At 42.0% G+C, this 25,289-nt stretch overlaps 1 protein-coding gene across 1 annotated transcript; it reads right to left on the reverse strand.

Moving 5' to 3' along the window:
* Positions 1-135: 135 nt before the first annotated feature.
* Positions 136-25,289, reverse strand: Ces5a (carboxylesterase 5A). Its single transcript, XM_069992325.1, has 13 exons — positions 25,098-25,289; positions 23,595-23,799; positions 21,372-21,510; positions 19,646-19,779; positions 15,106-15,259; positions 13,268-13,372; positions 10,998-11,102; positions 9,912-10,052; positions 6,379-6,447; positions 3,489-3,636; positions 1,730-1,879; positions 757-829; positions 136-680 (listed from the first exon to the last, which is right to left on the reverse strand). The coding sequence occupies exons 1-13, from the start codon at positions 25,168-25,170 to the stop codon at positions 452-454; spliced, it is 1,725 nt and encodes a 574-aa protein (XP_069848426.1). The 5' UTR covers positions 25,171-25,289; the 3' UTR covers positions 136-451.

The raw sequence follows: 25,289 nt of genomic DNA on the forward strand, positions 1-25,289 counted from the left end.
AAAGGTGTTTCGCTCATCCAAACCTGGCTTATGGCTAAAGGTTCCTGTATTGAAATCTGAAGATTCACATTCTAGGTAATATATACCTGGTCTAACAGAAAAGTCCACTTCATCTTGAATGACAAGGACCAGAGATTTACCAGTGCAGCAGTAAATTTAATTCCTTGTGTATACTTTGCACACTGATTTTATTTCATATGAGAAAATATAATCATGAAGATGACAGTCAATGAGTCAACCCTCCCTCCAGACTTACTGAGGATATCATTTTGCCTTCCAAGATAAATTGCATTTATTGATGTTGAAAAGAAGTTCTCTAAGTCCATAAAACATCAGCTAAAGCAGCTTATCCCACAAAGATCCCCATAGGAAGCAGCTCAATGAGAATGAAGCTAATGACTGAAGGCGATGCTTAGAAGGAGAAAAACCACAACCACACAAAGATGACTTCTCAGAAGCCAAGGAGAAAGAAGGGCAAGGTTAAAGAAAAGAAGATTAAGGAGGAAGGAGGAGTGAGCAGAGTTTCTGAAGCTGACATGATATAGGGAAGGGTATCGACCCAAAACTCCACTCTCTCCTCTTTCAGTTCCTGTCCCACGCCCATGTTCAAATCCAGCATCATGTACTGCTCCATCTCATCATAGGCTGGCCACAGGGGCAAATCAGGGCCGTTAGGATTCCTGGAAGTGAGTGCAGACAGCATGAGATGGTTACCTTTAAACATTTGGTGTGAAAGAGGTCTGCAGGTTCACTTACCCACTCCGAGCAAAGTTAGCCCAGTAGCTCATCATCTTCCTGCTCAGCAATTTCTCCTCCTTGGTGGCTCCATCTGCAGGGACCAAACACAAATCCATCCACTCACAAGGACTTACTCTTTCGATTAATCCCATCCATACACCCATCTTACAGGATCCTTTCAGGCTTACCAAGCCATATGCAGACACTGAGTGTCCAAGTAACAGCGGTTCCAAAAGGAATCGTAGTCCCCACACGGTGGAGGCTGAACACATACCCTCCCTGGTATCTGCTGCCCTTCCAAGCATTCTCATGAGACTGAAGTGTCATTAGAGATCAGATACCCCTTCTTTCTGTGCTTGTCTCTGTCTGTATGTCTCTCCCCATTGTCGAGACTAGTGAAAATTAGCCACTGTATGGAGCTACTGTTATCACTTTTTTCTATTAACAACTTCAATCTAATTGGTTTGTTACTTTAGGCACTAAGCCTGTCATAAATATAGGAATAAGTAAACAAGTATCCCATTCACAACCTCATTTGGATCCAGACAGGTAGAGTTAGAATTAATTTTTTGCAGTAGGACTTTGAAAGCCCTGAATGTACCCTCAAGAAATTTCTAGGAAGGACAGGGAGTGAGACCTGTGGTCAGACTAGGAAGAAAATGGTTCTGAGGATTTTCAAAACATTAAATGGCTTAAGTGTCCCAAAGTGCCCACTTTCATAGGCTTTAGTAAACAGTAAAGCACTCATTGAGCAATTGTTGGTTGCTCTTTTTTATCTTAGTTTCTAAAAACAGACCTGGGGCATATTCCAAAGAAAAATTGTATCTGCCTCAAGCACAGAGGTGATTCAATATCAACTTGCTAGTCTTGTGCTTTTGCACAGGACTTTTGTAGATGAGCAGGGAATGTTATGATATCAGTTAGTAGTCAGTTCTCCCCACCACATCCTATGTTCCTGCAAAACCAGGAGCCCATGATCACTTTTCCTTACCAAACATGACAATGTCACCCTTCAGGAAGGCACCACCAAAGACAAAGCGGATTTCATCAGTGTGGTCAGCTTTGACAAAGTCTGGCCTTGAATCTTCAAAGCACTGGGGCCGATGCTGAAACTCATAGAAGTAGACAGGTGCACCAGAATCTGATTTTTAAAAAAGTCAGGAAAATTCAGATATGCAGGGAGGCAGATCAGAGGGCTTGTCTTGCATTGCTACATACAAAGTCGTGGATTTATAGAACCATAAATAGGATAGTGCTGAGACAGGAGACCACCTAAATAAGTCTACCTTCTCTTTTCTAGATTTTTTTTGTCAGTCATGGGGCTTGAACTCTGGGCCTGGGCACTGTCCCTCAGCTCTTCAGCTCAAGGCTAGAGCTCTACCACTTGAGCCACAGTGCCACTTCTGGCTTTTTCTGCTTATGTGGTGTTGAGGGATCAAACCCAGGGCCTCGTGCATGCAAGGCAAGCACTCTACCACTGAGCCACCTTCCCAGCCCCATCTTTACTAGATTTGAGATTGGAATTTCCTGCCATGGCAGTCCTCATAGTCCTAGAGACAAAGATCATAACCCCCCCTCCCCAGTGTACCCTGGAAAGGCAATAGTTCAGCTCCTCAAAAGAAATTCTTAGTGGAACAAGATTTATCCTTTGTAACCTCCTCACATTTACCATGGTTCCACTGTCTGAAGATAAACAGAAGGAAGAAGAATTCCCTTCTTCCAAGATAACCCATCCATGTGCACCCTGAATTCCTTTTCTTCTCTTCTAACAAAATCTTCCCTGTTTTTTAATTTTCAGCAAACAAGGGTATACACACATGCATGCATGGACACATCTGGGTGAGCTTGCTCACATGAACACACACCAACACATACAGCCTTGGTCCCAATTTCTTCTCCAGTTCCTGCCTCATTTCTCTGCATCTCTTCCAGCAAGACCCCACAACAGTGTTACATTCTGCTTTTTATCTCCATTTACTCTCCTCTTATACCAAATGGAGGACCCTTCAGAGCACAAAGCCCCATCTTTTAATTCAAATATCATATTTGGACAATAAAAGCATAGGACTTTGATGAATTCTGAAATAAACATGTTATCAGCACCTGTCAGAACATAGAACTTTCCACCATCTCAGAAGGGTCCATTCTAGTCACTTTCCCCAAAGACAGTGTTCTTATTCCTAGAACCATAGATCAATCATAGACTATGTTTATCTGTTCTTCAACTCTGAATAACTAAAGTAATACAGTATATTCTCTATTGTGTACGCTATACTTTCTTTTGTTTGGCACAAAGGTTTTGAGATTCATGCAAGTCATGTATGTGTCAGTAACTGATTCTTTTCTATCACTAATCACTATGCTATTGTATGAATATACCACAATTTGCTTATGCATTTATCTAGTGAGGGGCACTTGTGTTGTCTCCGTTTTCTGGTTACTAGGATTAAAGCAACTATGAATGTGCATGTAAAAGTGTCTTGTATGGACATAGGCTTTCATCTGTCTGCAGTGAATATGAAGAAACAGAATGTCTGAATCATAGAGTAGGTGTGTTTAACTTTGAGAGAAATTGGTTTTTCAGAGTGGCTTTATTTTTTTCACCATAATTGTCTGAGAGTTCTAAACATTTCACATTGTTACCAATACTTCTTGAGATGGTTCCTGTTTGTGATCTCAAAGATGCAAATGGTTACTTCATTTGGGGGTCTCTTTTACCACCAGCCTTCAAGAATATTCCAGAGACTCACCTCTGTGAAAGCGAGCTGTGACCAATGCAGGAACCACAAAGAACACATCTCCAAACAAGTCCAGTAAAGCATCTCGGATCTCAGCCAAGGAGTTCTTATCCTGGAAGTATTCATTAGCTACAACATGCAAATACTGAGTGGGGATGTTCTGTAAAATAAATCAATAATAATCATAAGAGTAGGAGACCCAACACAACAATGGCCACCATAGTAACCTTTCATCTGTGCAAGCAAAATTCTTAATGTTTTCTGTTCATTACCTCATGTGATCTACACCATATTCCTATGATGTAGGTATTTTTTAAAAAAAAAAAAATAACTCCATTTCATAGATAGAGAAATTTAGACTCTGGGGGATTGAGTGATTGGCCTAAACTTGTTAAAAAAAAAAAAAAAAGAACACGAAGTCTAAAGGCATCCAAACCCCATGTTCCAACCTCAGTATACTTCCCACTCTGTCATGTGTTAGAAAGAATCATTCTGAGGAAGAACGGCTGCCTCCTTTATGAAATTCAGAGCAATGTAAAGATGAGGCCCCCTTTGTTCAAAGGTCATCAAGAATTTTCAGATAGTGACAGTGGGGCACTAAACCAAAGGAAGGACCCTTCAGAGCACAAAGCCTTCTGTGAGTACATGGGCCATATATTATCTGCTCCAGGGGCTAGCACTGCCTCCAAACCTTTGCTATTAACCTAGTTGGTATCTTAAAGCTTCATTTCATTTCTCTACCACAAATGGATTGTTCGAAGCATTCTGTGTGTCAGCATGCTGACTGGCACAGAGCAGGTTTCAGTTCTTCAGATACTCTGAGACCCATGGTTGAATGCCTTAATATAGGATTCATTGTCTTCTCTGACTCAGCAATATCTTACCTACGGGGCTTCCCTCCTCATCTTGCCCCAAGAACCAATAGCAAAGGGCAAGGTAAACTCCCTGAAAATTCAAGGAATTTGGAATACAGACTCCTTATGCCACTTCAAGCCCAAAACAAAGAAGGCGTCTACAGCAGGTGGAAGGTCTGGCCCCTAGAACTATATGGGCAGCAGACGTCATGGTGCTGGAGCTGTCCAAACTCTGTAGAAAGCTCTATGTGGATCCTCTGGCACACCACCAGAAGACAGCCATAAGAGTGAGACCTGGGGTTCTAGAGCCAAGTGACGCTTTCTGCATTAGAGAACTACTTCCTATTTGCAAAGTCGCTCCTGACCTGGTACCAGGCATAGAGAAGACCCTGGCTTTTCCCCTCTCACTTTCCCCACCAACCACTTCCATCCCTGGGATTTGGCTCAAAACAACTTTTCCAGCTGCTGCATCTGAAATGTCTTTTGCCCCAATGGTCCTCTTTTGCAAGACCTGATCAGTGACCATCTCCTCCACAAGGTAATCCCAATCTACTCAATAGAGTTTCTACTGTTCAACTTCTCATTTAAATGTTCCTCCAGCCATAACCTCAATCTCCATTATCAGACAACCAAGACTCAGCAAACATGCTTTCACGAAGCCTTAGGGGCTAAGAGATTACCTGGCCCTGTTGGGCCTACTCTACAGTAATGGCTTGGGAAACTGAATTCTTTCATTCTTCCCAGCCCTTGCGATGAAGCCTACAGTGCTTCTTCTGTAGCTTGCAGCAGCTACAGGAGCCTACCTGTTGCAACCTAGTTCCTCAGTTGATCTCCTCACATCTCTCTACTCCAAGTTGGTCCCTGTGCTCCCTTCCAAGTGCCCCTCAACTCTACTCCTCTCCCCAGGGAGTTGCCTGCCCCCTCCTGTGGAGATCACAAGACTTCCCTTTATGGCAGCTGTCCAGTACATGCTGCACCCTAGTGCCTAGGGAGTGTGGGACCATGTAGATCTCAACAAACATTTGTCCAAGAAGTCAATAGGGGAAATGAACTTGGCATGCATACAGAATATGTATTTGTGGAGAAGAGGAAGATGGCAGGAAGGAGAGCCAAAATGAAGGAGAGAAATCCATGTCTGAATCCTAGTGTCTAGAGTAAGATCTGCTGCTGCTGTGTTTGTGTACTGACTATGTACTGAATGAATGAATGCGCAACTGGTACTGCTGTAACTTAGTATAGTGTCTGGCTTCTCTTTAATCAACACAAGCCTCTACTTCTATCTGTTTCAGAGTTCAGAAGTTTTCAAATCATAGGTAGATAAGTCAGTACATCTGTGCTGTATTATGTAATATGCTCGGGGCAGCAGAACCCAAATTCTAAAAGAAACATGATAGTGAGTACATAAAGTGAATGAATGTGTTGGAACAAAGATGTCTAGTGGCCACATATCAGTCTAGGTGAGGTTTGTTAAAAATGAAAGGGTTACCCTCCCCCACAGTATACCTCCTGCTTTCACTGTATTTGATGTTGGTATAATTTGTGGAGGGGAAGGGAAAAAATAAATTGTTTAAATAGAGATACAGGTGGACCCATTGCAACAATGAGATGTACAAGATGTTATGTCGAAAAATGAACTTTACAATTTTGGTGGGGGGGGGGAGGCTTGGGTAGGGGGGCTGGGGGGGATATGGGAAGGGATAGGAAGGGGAAACAAAGGAGGAAGCAATGATGCTTGATAAGAAATGTACTCATTACCTTTCCCATGTAATTATAACCCCTTTGTACAGTATTTTCACAATTAAAAATAAATAAATAAACTATAAAAGAAAGACATGGAAAAAAATGAAAGAGTTAAAAACAAAAACCTTGGGAATTTGGGGAGCTCTTTAGAGTTAAAGATTGTGAATGTAGCACTGTGGGTCTTTACTTGGTAAATGTCTGTTGAATTAATTCATGAGCAATGGCTATACCCCAACATCTAACCCTGAGTGTGGACCAGGCATGTCTAGTTAGTGAATGAGAAAAAACCATGACCCAAGCTCACTTACCAGGAACGTATGCAGCAAGCTAAGGGCAACAGACATGTTGGCACCAAGGAGGATCTCGGGATATGCTTCCTATGAAGACAAAACAGGTTGCCTCTGTGAGCACTCTGGTCATCAGAAAAATAAGCCAGTCCCGCAGGTCCCTGGCAACAGCCTTTCTCAGAGGAGGGTGGAAGGAGCAGGAACTCTCTCAACCCTGGGTGGGCATATGTAATAGCAGCCTATGTAAGTTATCAATGAAGTCTCACATTGGATAAAGGCAGACATTTCCTATCATGCCTGTGGCTTTGCGAGTCCCAAATAGTCACTCTGTGGGGAGGGGGGCCACTTACTGGCTGAATTGTGCCCTTCTCCCATAATTCCAAATTAAAGTAATAACCACTAGTACCTAAGAACATGGCCTCTCCACCAATTTGATTGGAAATCTTATCAGAGAAGAAATTCACACATGCTAGGAATTTGAGCATACATAAGAAATGACAAAAGCTGGGGGCTGGTGGCTCACGCCTATAATCCTAGCTACTCAGGAGGCTGAGATCTGAGGATCGAGGTTCAAAGCCAGCCTGGGCAAGGAAAGTCCATGAGATTCTTATCTCCAATAAGCCACTAGAAAACCAGAAGTGGTACTGTGGCTCAAGTGGTAGAGCACTAGCCTTGAGCTGAAGAACTCAGAGCCCAGGCCCAGAGTTCAAGCCCTACAATCATAAAAAAAAAAAAAAAGAACAGAAAAAAAGAAATGTCAGGAGGTCACAGAAAGAAGATAGCCATTGTAAGACAGAGCGGCTTCAGAAGAAAACATGTATGTCAACAACTTCATCTTAGACTTCCAGCCTGCAAAACCATGAGATATATTTCTGTTGCTTAAGCCACCAAGTCTATGATTTAGTTTGTTGTAGTGGTCTGAACTGACTCATATGGGCTGTAGGTTTGCTTTAACATCACTTTCAAAGAGAAGCTAGAAAATGTCAAAATCGGTGGTTCCTTGTTATTCTTAACAGCACTAGTCAGGGCCTCTGAGAAGCCAGCAGAGATAGGATGGTGGCTGAGAACACAGCTATAAGCTATAAGCAGCCAGGCAGCTTAGATTTGACTCCCTGCCCTGCCACTCACCTGTGAAATTGGCAAGGGACTTAACTCATTAAACCTCAAAGTTCTCAGATCTAATGTAGAGATCCAACATGGTTGGGATGCTAATGGAAAGTTGATAGTTGATAGTTATAAAGTACTCACAATAATGCTTTGTCCACAGCAAAAGCTTCATTATTATTGGTTATATGACCATTTGCTGGTTGCTTACAACTTAAAATACATATGAGTAGAAATACTATTCACTGGTCTAATGAGTTTTTCTTTTATATATTTTCTGCTGAAGATTATGGAGGAATAAATCACTAGGGTAGATATCTAAACATACCTGTGTCCCAGAATATTAAGGAAGCTCCTGAATCATTTAAGTTACAAGGGCACTGAAATACAGAGGTATTTTAAGGAATCAATCTGGCTTTGGAGGGTTTTCTGTATTTTTCTATACTCAGGGAGGGAATGAGCTGCGATCAGGTCCCATTTAGTCCACTGAGTTCTGCAGATCTAGATACTGATTTCTATTCCATCTCTGGAGTAATTCCAAGAGGTAGCACTTACAGAGCACTTACTCTATGTCAGGCTATTTGGTGTATATACCTTTGAGGTGGGTCCTAAAATTAGCCTTATTCCACACACATAGGAGCAAAGGTTCAGACAAGTTAGGAAACTTGGCTAACATCACAAAGCAGGTAAGCAGAGAACTCAACATTTAATGGCAGAGACTAAACATAGAAAAATTACATACCACTTTCTCCTTACTAACTAGAAAGCTAGTCTTGCCTCTCTGAGCTTTGGTTTGCTTTGCTCTAAAATAAGGCTAATGGTATTTGTGAGTTCTTGCACAGATGGTGTGCTTGTGGTGCCTGGAAGGCACTTGAGGAGCAGTCACAGAGGCTGTGGTGTGGCTGTCAGTGGTGGCACCTGCCCTCTCCTTTCAAGCATGCAGCCAACGAGCAATGAAAGGCCTTACTTGAGCCTAAGCCATTACTCTGTTGTCTCGTTTATGGCAGGAGGACAAAAAAATCCCCTACTTACCCCAAAACTTCGCTCAGGAGATCAAATTAATAATGGCAGAACATGCTTTAACAACTCAGTGAGCTCAAGATTCTGGTTGTAGACAGCCCCCAAAACCTTTGAGATTTGATAAATCACTATTTCTTAGCCACATTTCCTCCAGTGGGGGTTGATCGATGAAAGCAATCTTTGCAGTATTACAAATTTGATCTCTCCAGTCTTCTAAAGACAGATGAAATCCTCCCAGTGAAGGGATTCTTTTTAAACCACAGAATCCAAAAATTATGGCTCTATCTCTACACCAAGCCTTAGATACATGGCCACATCTTAGATGACTTTTTCTGACTGTCTTGCTCTTTGGTCTACTTGTGTTCTTTATAGATTTTATCTTGTCAAAAATTTCCTTAACTAGTACTACAAAGGGGTTTTAATTCAACACGTAAAATGCTTAGTACAATACATCTTAATCGTCACCCTTTTTATCATTCTCCCCCATCGCTCCCAACCCTATCCATCCCCTCAATTATCATCTTTTCAACCATGAATTTCCTACGTTTGCTCCTGAGAACATGAATTCACAGAAAGCAAGACCACTGTGACTTGCTTACTACTGAAGACTCAATTTCTGTAACAATACAGTAAATGTTCAATATCTACTTGCCAAATAAATAAAGTGGTTCCATAACTGTTCAACTTATACAACCTTAGAGATAGAAATCAAATGCCAGGACCAAGTCTGGATATAAAAAGTTTAAAAAACTGAAATTTTTTAAGCTAATTGTGAAGTAGAAATGGTATTTATTTGAAACAATTGTGTGTAATGATAGATCAAATGGCTTCAACCCTGTCTTTTCCCTTGATATAACTGCCTTGTTTGCTGTACGTCTAGATGAGCAGAAAGGCAAAATGCCTGCTGCAAATTTTCCAGATCCTTGAGTTTGGATATGACCTGCAAAGGGACCGAATTTTTGGTTCCCAGTAAAGCCATGTTGCAAGGTAATAAATCTTTAAGAGATGGTGCCTAGTGAAAAGTGACTAAGTCATAAATGCACTGCTCTCAGAAGAGACTAAAGTAGTTCACAAAGGATGCAGTTAGTTCTAAAGAGAGAGAGTTATAAAGCAAGGCTACCCTATATACTCACCTCCTTCTGCCTATGGCTCTTTTCCTTTCTTCTTCTTTACCGTGTTGTGACACAGTCAGGAAAGCTCTAGCACCATTCTGGCACCAGAATCATGAGCCAAATAAACCTCTCTTAATTATATTATCCAGCACCTGGTATTATGTTATAACAACACAAAACAGACTAAGACACACGCTTTCAGACACAGAAACATCAATCATTGATAAGCTCCAGACAGTCTCACAGGTGTCAGGTATGGAAGCCAACAGCTGCATCACAGCTGGGGGGAGTGGTAGATATCACAGCCAGAATTCCTACCATGGGCAACATGAAGCCACACTCCTGGTTATTGACTCCGATGAGAGAAGGCACTACTTCAAATGTCTTCTGAGACAATAGTTTTAAAGGCTCATCAGGAAAGAAATTTCCATCTATGGCTCGAGTGAAAGATTTTGTGATCTGCAATAGAAGAAAAAGGCAGCAGCCAACAATAGTCATAAATCTCCTGTCCTTAAATTCTGTCAATCTACGTCAATCTAGTTCAACAGTAAGCAGCTGTATCCAAAACTAAAGGATAAAGGAACAATAAAAATAAACCACTACAGGCCCAGCACAAAGCATCAGTCCTTGGCCCTGGCTAGCCCTGCCACTTACTTGGACAAGAAAGTTAAACTTTTTGTGTATTGTTTACTCTCCTGCTGAGTGGAAATATCAATAGTATCTACCTAAGAAAAATGGAGACTTAAGCATAGTAGTTCTCAAAATGTGGTTCTCAGACCAACAACATCTCTTGTGTACTGCTTAGAAGCACACATTCCCAAGTACCACTCCATGCTTTCCAAATAAAAAAAATCTCTAGAGGCACAGTTGTAATCTTGAATCTTTCAAGTTTTAGCAAAGATTCTCAAGGCTAGAAGGGACATCAACTATCACCCAGTGCAATTAGTCACCCAATGATAGAAAGCTGCCAGTGGTCAACCAGACCTCACTTGAATACCTGCCAAGTAAGCAGTATTTTAAAAGAGCCCAGCTCTTTGCAGACATGTGCGTTTTTTGAAATTTATCAGTTGTTCCAAGCTGAAATGGCTTCATATTAGAATATCCAACTCTTGATCTTGACTTTAGCCTCTAAGGGTGTGTGGAATAAGTATGGTCCTTCTTCCCAGGGAGATGCCTAAGGCATCTTACCATCAATCCTTGTGTTTTTCTGGATTTTTGCCAGGCTAACTGGCACCCTTATCACATTTTATGGGTGATTACATGTCTATTTACAGCTCTCCCCGTCAATCCCCAACCCCTTTCTTTTCTAAGTTCCAAACCATAATAAATAACAGAGGAGTTGGATTGTTCACTATTCCAATTTGGGAACAACCCTGATCCCCAAATTCTCCCCTTCCTCCTTACCTGGTTGAGGCTCAGCAGCTCCTCAGAAGATTTTTTCCTTAAGCACGTCAACAGAGCCTCAGAGTCTGTCTCATTGCAACCACAGATTTGTGCAATCATCTGCAACTATTTGCAAGAAGGATCAAGTCAGGACAGTATGGAAAGCATTCAGAGATATGAAAGCTGGAAAGCACCCTCTGACAAGCCATGGGCTGGTCCTTAGATGTGAAGCCCAGCTACACTTCTCAGTCTCATGCACTTATGTGCAATGTACCCCCTTGAGGATAGCTGGCACACATTATCCTGATCTCTCACCTGTCCTTTCTGTCCTATTTAGAAAATACCAGTGCAGAGGATAAAGATTTGTCTGACTGTTCCCATCTGGAATCAAGATTCCTGCACCAAGAAAACACAAATCCTGTGTTCTTAGCTTCCTTCACACCATGCCCACAACCTCAGGGTGTCAAATGGAGCTAGGAGCACGTAGAATAAGAGGTGATTCTGGAAAGCTCCTTAATCACCCATCAAAGCATCTGCATTTATTGTTCCATTTGTCCTCTCCTCTCAAGTCCTAGTTCCATACACTGCCCCCAATCCCTGAAGATCTTTATCTATCTCTACACCATATCAACTTTTTATCATTCATAATTATAATTTTTATTTGTCTCTATTTATGCTTTGTCTCACTTTAAGCCCCAAGTCCTACCTCCTTTGAGAAACCCTTTCAGATCTTTGCAATCTTCATAAGGCTTTTCCTCCCCTAACCTCTTATCATTCAATGATCCCTCAGCTTCCCTACTCAGCCCATTGCTAAACACTTCTTTTCCCCTTCACTGAATTTTCCGTATTTGTAGAACTTGTCCCTGGTGGTTCTTCATCTTCTGGAAATTACGGATGTTCTGAGACTTCAATGAACACTACAGACCCCAGGAAAATGCAAAGTACTATAGTATATAAAATATACTATAATATTATAGCTTATTTAACATAGCACATAAAAGTCTGCATATAATTGTAAGGCACTGAAGAATCACCTCTATATCTATCCACAGACTACACGTAAAAAGTTCTTCTAACGCAATTTTATATTCTCTCCTGGAGCTCAGTGGTAAAACACTTGTCTGGTATGTTTAGTTCAATCTCCATTACCATGAGGGAAAAAAATCACAGTCTTTTTGAGCTTAAGATGTACTTTCTTCTCTCATAAACCCAGAGGTCATAACAACACTGGGAAAACTGTAGGTACTCAGTAAATGCTTTGTGGATGAATAAATATATGCAGAAACTAAAAGCTTCTTTATGTATAATGCTACCAGAATCAATGATCTCTGTGTATTGAGGGTAGTTTCACAATCTTATGACTGTATTTCTGCTTTTGATGCACATTGCTATTCTCTATATATTATATATATATATATATTATATATATATATATATAATGTTAGAGGAAATGTACCACATAACCCAGGTATATTGGTTCACAACCTGTAGTCCAAACTACCCAGGAGACAGGGATGGGAGGATTGCTTCAGCCCAGGAGTTTAAGATCAGCCTGGGAAACATAGAAAGACCTTATCCCAGAGTCTGAGAAAGAGAGAGAGAGGAGAGGAATGAGAGGAAAAGAGAGAAAGGGAAGAAGGAAAGGAAGAAAGGGAAAGAAGGAAATGAATCATTAAAATAATTCATACCTAAGATACAGCTACACAGCCTAGTGCTTAGTTAATATGCATTGAATGATTCCTCATTCATTCAGCAGATATTTTTGGTTGCCTAACATATGACAGATACTATGCTGAGACATGAAGGACAGAGAAATTTTGGCCCCCAGATCTTCATATTGTAGTATAAAGTTAAGAGAAGGTAGCAAATGACAAATATCTAGGACATAAGCCCTATTGCTTTCCCTCAATACCGTGCTAGACATCCCATGCCATCCAGAGTTATTTACAAATGAGCTGGAAATATCCTTCAAATCTTTCTTAATACAAGTATAGAAGAAGGGTTGCTCAGAAGAACTGAAACCAAGTTACGTCTCCATGCAAAGAATAACAGGCAACATGTGAGAACTCTAACATAAACACATCTAACTCAAACAAGAAGAGTGCTGCATTGTATAGCTGCAGCCATTGCCTGTTGCACAAGTCTTCTATAGAAGGATAATGTTCCCTTTGGACCAGAATGAGTTTCCTTGGGCATGCTCAGTAAGGAAAGCCAAGCACATGATGAAACCACCTGTTGACTCCAGAACATGTTCTCTCTTTGCAAAGGAGAGGTGTTTACAATATACCTACATCCTCACTCAGTTGCTCCTCAATGGTCTTCAGGCAGGGGATAATGGCCACCCCACTCTCCATGATGGCTCTGTGAAACAAGCCCTTGGCCATAGGTGATAGAATCTGGAAGGAGAACACAGGATAACTATGAAGAACCTGGGAACTCTTATCACCATGTATACCACTCATCCCTTTGAAAGACTACTTCTTAGGGGAGAAAGCCTTGGATTGGGGGGAATCCAAGAATTAGATGTGATGGTTTGAGCAAGTTATTTGGCCTCTCTGAGATCCCATTGCCTAAATGTGATTCACAGCTCTTTCCTGTCGAGCACATGGCTTAGAAATTAGTGTTTCTAAGCATTAGTTTACTCCTCTGCAAAACTGGAATCAAAATTGAATATCTATCACAGAATTGTTGTGAAAAATAGGGAAAGTAACAGATATAAATTTATCCAAATCTGGTCAAGTCTCATGAAAGATGGCTGTTACTATATATGTAAAATTGGTTCATATATTCCAGTGTAGAAGGTACTCTTGATAGATAAAAATACCTTGACTATTAGGAAGGATGAACAGCAGAAGCTCTCTTAATCCATGGACAGGTAACTGATCCCTATAAATCGTATGTTCATTTATGCTAAGGAAATGGTGACCCAATGGGCCATTTTCACAGCCATACACTGCCACATTGTCATTTCCATTGGGTTCTTGCCGAGACAGGCGTGCTGGCTTCCAAATTTGTATCTGTAATTGCACTTGCTATTGTAGTTACATAACCAAGGCAATATTGTGGGAGACAATGGATTATGCATGTAAAAAAGAAAACAACATTGCAAACAGCTTTAAGGTTTTGCTTCCTGAAAAAAATACATTTAAAGTGTAATTTGTAGGATTGAATTCTGCAGGCGATTTTTGCAGAAGGATCAGTACTACGCTCTAATCCACAAATCAGTCCTAAAAAGGTAACACACTGTTTATCAATGTACATTTATGTTTTTGTTAAATAGAATGTTTCCATGTGTTGATTGTTATGCCATGCTTTAGTGGAGCTTTCCAAATGAACAATTCTACAGTTTGGAATGGTTTGAGTGCTTTTCAGGGCCCCAGTGCTGGAAGCTTGGAAGTATGGAGTAGTGGAAGGTCACTGGGGGCTCTTTCCTTGCGGATAAAACAACAACAAAGGGTTGCTGTAAAAAAGGAAAAACCTGGCCCCATGAGTTCTTTTTGCTTGCTGGTACAAGATATTGAGCTTCTTCCTATACATACCTGCCATACTATGATAACATATACCACCCTCACCAGACACCCAACCAATAGGGTCATATAATCTTCAGCTTTGAGATCCTGAAACTGCAAGCTAAATAAACCTCTTACTTTACAAGCTAGCCTATGGCAGATACTTGTTATAGTAACAGAAAGCTGGCTAGAATTCAGGTGGGTGATGCCTGGATCAGAGTGGAACTGAAACTCCCCAGAAATATAGGGTGCCAATGGACTTAGCCTCCCTCTTCCACAAACACTACCTCCATCTGATTAACATAAAAGAAGTATTTACCAACACTGGTAATTGGCTGCTAGAACTTCAACTCTAAAAATACAATTATAAGGGATTTTCCCCCTCAAATTGTTCATCATTAGTGACCTCCAGTGAACAATCTAAACTCCCAGTAACAATTGTGCTATTCATGAGATGAGAATGCATCCTGACCTCACCATGTGAAGATGGAGGGAGAGAATGTATGTTAAAGAGATTTTTTTTTAGCACCAAGGCTCCAATCAAGTATGAGTGATTCATTGTTCTCGTCTTCATAACCTCTCCACCAAAAGTCATTTAAGTCACAAAGCAGAGAACTCACAAGGCCAGAAGCACTAATGGCTCCTGCTGAACCTCCAGAGATGGTCACAGAGTTGGGGTTGCCACCGAAGAATTGGATGTTCTCCTGGACCCAAGATAAGGCGGCCAACTGGTCTTTGAGGGCCCAGTTTCCTGAGCTGTGTTTGTCGTGTGTGCTGAAGGCAGAAAGCAAGTGAGAATTAATTCTTAGTCAGCTGCTGTCTGTGGCCTACAACCCAGGGAGACCTAGCAGAGCTCCTAAGCAGATGTCATCTGGGAAAAGAATGAGAATCCAAGTCGTAAGGGAGCTGGGGAAACTGGATTTAGTATTCAACCTTTGTGGGGATTTGGGTTTCTTGAAGATTCCATGAAATTTCTGCATCCCAGAAAAATTCTTGTGCAATATTGTACATCAATTTTCAGGGCATTCCCAGACCACCTGAAGCATTCTGCTGGTGAAAGTAAGTCTGTACTTATTGTACTGAGTAAGGATTTCCCAGACACAGAGATCCTAATTCCAAATATAAAGTTATTAACAATAGCAGGATGTTCCTGACCCTGTTCTAGGGGATTTATGGCTAATACCCACATAATTCTCACCATTTGTAATCCAAGTGGTTCTAGATTGTCCCCCTTTGCCTCTGTGTCTTCTCTCCACCCTCCCCTGACCTGCTTCCAACAGGTTGACCTCCAAGAATTGCCTGGCTCAGGTTTCAGCTGTATTCCTTCAACAGAAGGCATAGGCAGGTGATTGAGAACAAAATAGGAAATATTGAGATATTCATCCTCTACTTCCTCCATGCTGAGGAATGGGTTGGGCAGTGGTCACATTCCTCCATGGTTACAGCTTATACTAATTCTCTTTGATTATGACATTAAGATACTAATGGGCATAAAACCTCATTTGAACAGACTATGAAATTTAGGCAAGATTAAATCCTCTTTGTAGAAAGATCTAAAAAGTTACAAATTTGGAATTCAATGAATCTAGTCCTAGAATCCATCCATGTTCCTAGTCATACCCCCAACACTGCTGTCTCTATGGAATTTCTAATAGGAAAAAGAGTAAAGATATCATAAAACCAAATAAATGCCTAGATCAAAAGTATCAGTGCAACCAAGTATGGTTGGTACATGCCTATAATCCCAGCACTCATTATGGTAAGGCAGTACTATCTCAAGTGCAAGGCCAGCTTGAGCTATGAAGCAAGACACTGTCTCACGAAGAAAACAGTAAAAATCCATGTGGTGAACACCATAAAGGATCCAGTATCTACTCCCCACTACCTATCAGCTCCCTCAAATTGTCCCAGCTCTTGGTTCCTTTTCTCTGTCCATGACCCACGATTGACTGACTATATTTCTCACTCTCAGACACCTTTGAAGTCTTCCTACCTGCATTCCCTAGTGGGTCCCACATTGGTCTCCATTCCTCCCTTACAGTTTAGAAGCAGCACAATTTAGTAGTTAAGGTCCTAGCCTCTAGCCCAGAATTCATAGGTTGGCCTTTCACATCTGGTTACTTTGGGCCAGTCATTTAACCAACTTGGACTCCATGTACTTTAGAAGGAAATGAGAATAAGAATAATAATATCTTTGCCAGACACTGGTGGCTCACATCTGTAATCCTAGCAGGATTACAGGATTTTCAGGAGGCTGAAATCTGAGGACCGTGGTTTGAAGCCAGCCTGAGAAGGAAAGTCCATGAGACTCTTATCTCCAATAAACTACTCATAAAAAGCTAGATAAAATGATGTTAAGTGAAATGAACCCCAAGATAGGGACACAAGTGGGTTTTTTTTCTTTCTTGCTATTGTTTCTAATGTATTTATAAGGTACCATGTAATTTTTTTGTTGCTTTGTATGTCCCTCCCCCATGGTATAACCCCTGTTTTCACTGTATTTAATGTTGGTATAATTTGGGGGAAGGGAAGGGGAAAAAACAAATTGTTTAAATAGGGATACAGGTGGACCCATTGCAACAATGAGATGTACAAGACATTATGTCGAAAAACAAACTTTACAACTTTGGTGGAAGAGTGGTAAGGGGAAACAAAGGAGGAGGCAACAATGCTTGACAAGAAATGTACTCATTTTCTTGCTCATGTAATTGTAACCCCTCTGTATGGTATTTTCACAATAAAAAACTTATTAGTAAAAAAAACGAACTTTACAATTTAGGTAGGGGGATGGGGAGAGTGTAGTTGAGGAGGTGGGAGGGAAGGGATGGTGGGAGAAAAACAAAGGAGGAGACAACAATGCTTGACAAGAAATATACTCATTACCTTGCTCATGTAACTATAATCCCTCTGTACAGTATTTTCACAATTAAAAAAAACCTTACTTTACAAAAAGCTAGAAATTAATGAACTTTGGGCAGTGGCGGGGGAGGGAAGGGACAGTGGGACAACAACAGGAAGGGAAGGGGTAACAATGATCCACAAGTAATGTACTCGTTGCCTTACTCATGTAACTGTAACCCCTCTGAACAGCATCTCAACAATAAAAATTTTTAAAAATCAGAAATGGTGCTGTGGCTCAAGTGGTAGAGCACTAGCTTTGAGCAAAAGAAGTTCAGAGACAACACCCTGGCCCTGAGTTCAAGCCCGAGGACCAGCAAAATAAGAAGGAGGAAGAGAAGCAGGAAGGAGGAGGGGGAGGAGAAGAAAGAAGATGGAGGAAGAAAGAGAAGGAGGAGCCAGAGGAGAAAGAAGGAAGAGGAGGATGGAAGAGGAAGAAGGAGGAGGAGGAGGAGAAAGAGGAAGAGGAGGAGGAGAAAAAAAAGGAAAAGGAGGAGGAGGAAGAGGAGAAAGAGGAAGAGGAGGATGAAGAGGAAGAGAAGGAGGAAGAGGAGGAGGAGGAGTAGGAGGAGGAGGGGGGGAGGAGGAGGAGGAGGAGGAGGAGGAGGAGGAGGAGGAGGAGGAGGAGGAGGAGGAGGAGGAGGAGGAGGGGACCACTACTACTACCACAGGTTTGACAGGAAGAGTGACCATGCCAGACATACAATAAGCATTACATATGTGCTCTCTATGGTGGACACCCCCCGACTCAGCCCTCATCCTGCAGGGTCTCCTGGTTCCCTCGATCTTAAAAGTGAAAGTCCAAACTCCATGGATGGTCTTGCATTGGAGCCCTTGCTTTTCAAATCCATCTCCTACGATGTCCTCCTCTACCTATGCTGAAACCAAGATGATTTTCAGAAATCTTTCTGCCGAAGAATTCTTATGTAGAATCCCAATGAATACAGCTGCTAAAAGTGTAAGTGCCCTCGTCGGAGGACCCTGTTTTCCTGCCCAGCCTGCACAGAAGTAGCAAAGTCACCTCTCAGAGCTGCAGACACAAAGCACCGTTTGCAGATCTCACTCATGAGCTGCTCCTTTCCCGTCCAGCCTTCCAGCCACTGCTAGGGCAGCACCCTGTGCTGAACACACTCTCTCCAAACCCCTCCTCCCAAGCCCCACTATATACTTAAGGTATAGCTGCAATGCAACCTCTCTTAGGAAGAACTCTGGAATCTCCCTTCCCATTTCCATGTCCATTTGTCTCTCCTTCTTGGAGGTTTTAGCCCCATCCTGCTTGGTGACACAGATGTATATCCCTGCATTATCTTCCTTACTAGCTTACACACCTCCTTAGGATAGGCTTCCGGTGTACATCATTGCTGCCTTTCCCCATAGCATAGGACAGCAGCCTCCAAGCATGACTCCTACCCCTCATTCTTCCATGTTGAGGGCAGGATAATAGAAATTGTTGAGAAAGCTAGCCCTTTTCATTGATCTCCAGGAGCCTGGGTAACTTCTCTATGCCAAAATGCTCCTCTTCTTGGGTCTCTTTCTTTGCCCATGACCCATGACCATGTAAAATGGAAACAACAATAGAACTTTCTTGTTGTGTTACACTGAAGGTGAGTTGAACTAACATGTGGCAGGCAGACAATGAGGTTCCTGATTCACAACGAGCACCCAGTTATACCTAGGAGGTATTACTGAAGGAAGGGAAGCCAATGTAATTGGGGAATTCTTCTCTGGGGGAGCATTTTGGGAGTCAGGTGAGAGGTATGAAGACACTAGCTACTACTCACACAACCTGTCTCTCTGTCTTCCAGGCTTGGCTACATTTCCCTGTCTCAGATGATTTTGGTTGTCACCATGTACAAAGCCCTGCCTAATGGACAGACATGAGTAGATACACTTTTAAGTTGACCCCCCTCATGTGATCCCCTCTGCTCTTTCTCCTTCTCTGTCTGCTGGCCAAATGCTGATGTGGGACCCAAGAGAATCTACCTCATAAACACAAGATGGAAGGAGTCCCTGATAGAACATACAGAAAGATGTCTGTCTATGCATCGGGGATATTCACATGGATTTCATGCAAATGACAAAGGTTTTTTTCATTGTATGAAGCCAGTAAGATTTGGAGAGGCATCTAGGATAGTTGCTAAAATTACCTAATTAGAGCCCGATTTATTCAACACCTCCAAAGGTTCGTTCCTGGACACTGCCCGTGGCTTCTGCACAGCTACCCCCGGGGTTTTAGGATGCCAGTCATCTGAGGAAACTCACCTAAAGAAGCCAAATATTCCTAGCCGGTACTGGATGACCACAACTAGAATATCCTCATAGGCAGCCAGGGCAGAACCATCATAGATGGATGCTGAGCCAGTCTGGAAGCCACCTCCTGGGATCCACACCATGACCTAAGGAGGGGAGAGGAACATTCCAGTCAGTCCACTAGGAACCTATATCCCTTCCCTAGACATGCTGGTGACTTCTTTCTTCTGTGAAATATTCATTTCTAAGTAGGGTCAGATGTTTTGTCTGTTGAAGAAGGGTCCAGGTTAAGTATGCAAGCTATGGTATCTAAGTGAATAGTGCTGAAGTTTAGCTCTGCCACTGATTAGCTGAGTGACCTTGGGCAAACTATTCAATCTCTAAGGATCATTTTTCTTCCCTGTATCTTGTGAAGAACGAACAAATCTCAGGAGATTATCATGAGGTCTACACAAGAATGCACATCTAAAACCAGTGCTGGCTCACTCCAGGTACTCAGTGTTAACTAAGTATCACTGAGCCTGTGACCCACAAGAAGATGGGAATCACTGTAAGCTGTGGATCAGAGCAAAAGCAGCTTACACTGTTTGAACTTAGGGCTTTTTCTGAGTAAAATAAGAAATTGAAATGTGGAAAATATTATTAGAAAAATTAGGACCAGCGAACACAGAATAGTCATAAATCCATTCCAGTCTCTTGAGTTCATTAGTAGAAACTGTAACCATTGGGGCAGGAATAGAGAGGAAAGTCATGGAAGAAAAGCAGAGGTGGACAAAGCATTGGCTTGGGTGCCTGGACCTAACATGAAGCAAGTCCCAAATGCACTCCCTGTGCCTCGTCTGACTCATTGGTATTGGGTCCAGTAATCCTTAAATGTCACACTGCATTATGTGCTTAGCATGTAGTAAGTACTCATAGATGCAGTGGTCATAATAGAATAGAACAAGTCTTCCACTATCCCCAAGCTTTTTTGCTCAAGGCTAGTACTTTACCATTTGAACCACAGTGCCACTTCTGGCATTTGGATGATTAATTGGCAATAAATGTCTCAACGGACTTTCTTAGCTATGCTGACTTTGACATCATCGGATGTCAGCCTCCTGAGGAGCTAAGATTACAGGTGTGAGCCACTGCACCCTGCTCTATTACATTTTCAAATGGAAAACTTTGTATTATTACCTCACTATCTTGGTTACCTAAGGAAAGTCAGAAGATGCAATTACCCTCTTTGAAAATGGAGTTCCAAGAGTTAAAACAAATCAAAGTTCTTTGAAGCTATGTTTTTTCTGAAAGTTTAAAAACTACTCAATACTTAACGGAAATGAGAAAGCAAAGTGAAACTAAAACCAAAGCTCAATAAAAGCTCAGTCAAGAAAGATGGTAAAGGGCTGGGAAGGTGGCTTGCCTTGCATGCACAAGGCCCTGGGTTCGATTCCTCAGGACCACATAAGCAGGAAAAGCCAGAAGTGGCCCTGTGGCTCAAGTGATAGAGCACTAGTCTTGAGCTGAAGAGCTGAGGGACAGCGCCGAGGCCCAGAGTTCAGGCCCCATGACTGACCAAAAAAAAAAAAAAAGAAAGAAAGAAAGATGGTAAAGTGAAATCTACCATTATTTTCTTTGAACAAGTTGTTGATATGTTTATATGCCAGTTTCCCAATAATCTAAACACCCGTGCTGGATCCCAGGCCAAAGACCAGCTAGCAGCAGCCCAATGCCAACGTGCAGCCGACTGTCTTACTGGGAGTTCAGAGCCATCGTCCGCATGGGCTGGTGCATAGATGTTAAGGTACAGGCAGTCTTCTGATGTTCTGAGTTTGGGGTAGCGCACCTTGAGCCAAGATTGATATGAGCTGATCCACTCCAACTTCTGGGAGCACCTTGGAGAAAAGTAGAAAAAGCCCATAGAATTACTCTCAGCAAATCTACCTGGAAGAAGCCAGCTCCTCATTGCCAAAACTAGTAAGCAACTAAACTAACACACTATCATACTCTATGATCTGGTTCCCAGACAAGAAAGCTACATTGTACAAAGTAATTGTATTAGCTCCCGGCACATGCGGCACATGCCCAGTCTTACAAACACCCACCACAATAGAGATGCACATAAAGATTCAAGATGGCTCAACCATTCTCCACACTGTGGAGGTCAGGATATTGAGCTGAGTATGACATGGTCCTCTCCCACAGTTTCTTTTTCTGCTCCCAGAGAACCAAAGGACCTCTTTAGATCTCCATAACAGGAACCAACTACATTAGATTTTCAAAGAGATTCCTGCATCCAGGCTTTTCTCAAGCTCTATTTGTCAGGATTCTTCTCACCTCTATCTGCTAGCTTATGGTTTTCCTTTGTTTATAAGATTCTGTGCAAGTGTCGCTTCCTCCAAGAAGCCCTCTGAGATTTCTCCATCATAGTTTTTTTTTGGAATCATCTTCATAATGTGTGTTGCATCCTAGAACTTGTTTTAGGCCTATCCATGATCATTATCATGTTCTCCAACTCTACTGTGAGTAGCTAATTGACTAAGATTCTATATTAACTACTTCTGTACCTCATATCCCTTATCACAGAGCCTGACAGTGAGACTGAGATTGTATATGTGAACATTTCTACCATAATTGTTTGATCCGTATCAGTTGTTTTCTTGGCATACTGGTATACACACTGGCAATGGGAAACTATTACAGCAATCTACCTCCTCCCAGCTATTTCTGCCTCCTGGCCTCTTTGTGTATTGTTTATCACAAATTCAGACTTTATTACACTAAACAAAGCTATCACTAGCCTTTTTCCAAAGCTGGAGAATTTAGGCTCCAGATGCTCCATCAGCAGCTTACCCCTGATGGCTTCCTTGTCACCTTATATTTTAATTGTCAGTGGTTACCCTACATGCTCCTAGATGAAAGTCATGACTATCTCCCCCTTATAATGATCCAATTTGGGATTTTCTAGTTTATCAGGATGCAGAAGCATTATACATTTAATACAAACTATACCTCAAATTTTGAATATTGACCTTTTTTCTAAGATAGCATATCCAGGCTATTATATTGCTGAGCAGCAATGAGCTGAAGCTCCTGTTGTACTCTTGTAGCTGAGCTATGGTGTGTAGTAGGTTATGTATAGTAAATACATCTTCAACTTACCAGGACGTAAGTCCATTGTTAGTAAAGAGTATGGTCAATACTGTGTGCACCCTAACACCCAATGGAAAACTGATTATTGAGTTGGCTGTGAATGAATAGTACTTGAAGAATGAATGAATGAATCAGTAAACAAGTTTGGTTTTTGTCCTGTTTTTGTTTTGCCCTGGGTCACCTGAGGGCATATGTCAGAAAATTATTGGGAATTTGCCAGTCGCACCGCCATCCAGAAGTTTCATCTCACCCTTCCTCAATTAATTGAGTCACTGCTTTATCCTCCGAATATGAAAATCTGTAGTGGCTGGGGGGAGAGATTCCTCGTCTCCCATGGCCTCCCTCACCCCATGCCCAGTCACCCACATCACCATTCCACAGGAATTTAGGAAGTTTCCACTGGGAACCAGGCATGGCATTGGATACAGTTTTGACTAAAAGAGCTAAAATCCCCTTTCTGTGGTTCTCCCTTCTGAAGCCTAACCCAAACTGATTATGGGGGCTAAAGACCTAGATAGAGGTCCCATGGAAATATCTGGAGAGTGTCTTCAGGGAGCCCACTGAAGTTCTTCCTAAACCTGGCTGGGGCTCAGGATCCCTAGAGAGCATTCAAATCATTCTGACGGCTTAGGAGATTCTGATTCAGAAAGTGCAGAAGGGAACCCAGGGATTGCCGAAACACTTGCCTCTGTTTATGGCCCCTCCTCCTTAATGTCCGCCCCTTTTCTCTGCTGCCCCTAGGTTTTCATGATCTTTATTCTCCCTCAGTGATCTCCCACCAACTCTGGGAGTCATGGGCCACCTGTAGAACAGAGTCTGGTCTTACAATGGCGGGTAGGAGGTGGCATCCCTCACGTCATTCCAGGGCACTGCAGGCTGTGGGTTGGCAAATCGCAGAGGTCCAACAGGGGGCGCAGCAAAGGGGATCCCAAGGAACACATTCACAGACTCAGGACTTCCCAGCACTGTGGTTTGCTGCCCTTTGACCCATCCCAGCTTGGTGTTCCTCTGTGGCACTTCAGTGGCAATACCTGAAGAAACATATGGGAAGAATAAATAGCTAAGTGCAAAGACACAGGGAATTAGCCAGCTTAGAACTCTCCTGGAGAGCACTCTCTCTACCCAAAGGCCATGCAATGTAAGTAGCCAGATAGCCCATCCTAATCGCATCCTCTGCTTTCTTCAAGATTGCCATAGAAGGGGAATAACAAAATGCTGAAACCAGGACACAGGATGATCCATGGCAACAATGATACTCACAAGATACTATGTTGGAAATGATCTTTACAACTCCAGCTAAGGTGGGGGGGGGGGGTTGTAGGGAAGGGATAGTAGGAAAAAAAAGAAGGAGGTAACAATGTTGGACAAGAAATGTACTCATGTAACTGTAACCCCTCTGTACAGTACCTTTACAATAAAATAAAATTTAAAAAAAAACTGTACTCATGACCTTACTTATGTAACTGTAACCCCCTGTTAAATTAAAAAAAAATAAAAATAATTAAAAGATTAAAAAGTCACACACACAAAAAGATTGCCGTAAAGTTACCACCACCACCACCAGAACACTGACTAGAAAGACTACCACCAAGCCACAGAATTTAGGGAGAGGGCTCACTTGCTTTGGAGACTGACTTTCCAGCACCTTACTAAATTGTCTGCCCCAGGGTTTTCAAAATACTTGTCATTCCCACACCCACCAGCATAACTACTAGTGATTACTTAAGTTTACTCACTGCTTAGTTTTCTGAAAATTAAATAAACGTTTAAAGTTGAACCTAGAAGAATCTTAAGCAATAACATCTATAGAGTGGTTCTGGTAAGTTAGGTAGGTGATTTTGATACAAATGGAAAATAATATACAGAAATGAAAATATTAAAAATTCTCATATGAATGTCAACTGAAATCAGTTCAGACATTTCCAGGAGATGACAAGATGTGCAAATGTCCCAGGTTTTGCAGAAAAAAATAGTCTAGAGAAGGAAATTTCTCAAATTAATATTTGGCAGAATGCAGGTATTCTGATGACATTCAAAGGCCTGTCTCAGTGGCCAAAACTTTAAGAGAGGCTCCACATCCCTCCCTGGAGCTCGGGAGCCTCTTTTTGCAGGTATATAAGCAACCCAAAGGAAGGACCAGGTCTTTTGTACTGAGAAGGCTCTGGACCTAGGGCTCTCAGCATTATGAGACATTTGAATCTTAAGGGTCTACACAGCTCTCCATGGTCCTTAGAGACTAACAAGAAATAACTTCATTTTCACCTGGAAATCCTCCCCCTTCTCCCACCTTTTCAGATCCCCCCCACCCATCTGTCATTGAGCATCTCACCCCTGATGATAGCTGCAAGGGTCCACATGACCCAGATTAGGGCTTGCCTGTGGTGTACCCAATCCCCACTCATCTGGCTGGCCTGTCTGAACTTCCTGGATATCCACGGATGATGCTGTTTTCAGGGACAAGAAAAAGCTTCCTGTCGGAAGACAAATGCTGAGCTGCAGGCACAGAATAGCAGAATAGCAT

This window comes from Dipodomys merriami, unplaced genomic scaffold (genome assembly GCF_024711535.1).
Source record: "Dipodomys merriami isolate MVZ:Mamm:240054 unplaced genomic scaffold, mDipMer1.0.p SCAF_41, whole genome shotgun sequence".
NCBI classification, from domain to species: domain Eukaryota; kingdom Metazoa; phylum Chordata; class Mammalia; order Rodentia; family Heteromyidae; genus Dipodomys; species Dipodomys merriami.

Bases quoted from the DNA above. Each gene is read 5' to 3' on its own strand.
- Ces5a (XM_069992325.1), bottom strand. From the start codon at position 25,170: ATGAGTGGGGATTGGGTACACCACAGGCAAGCCCTAATCTGGGTCATG. The intron at 13,373-15,105 runs GTGAGTTCTCTG...TTCTCCTTCCAG, and splicing joins CCATTAGTGCTTCTGGCCTT to ATTCTATCACCTATGGCCAA. The intron at 3,637-6,378 runs GTAAGTGAGCTT...TTTATTTTACAG, and splicing joins GCTTGCTGCATACGTTCCTG to AACATCCCCACTCAGTATTT.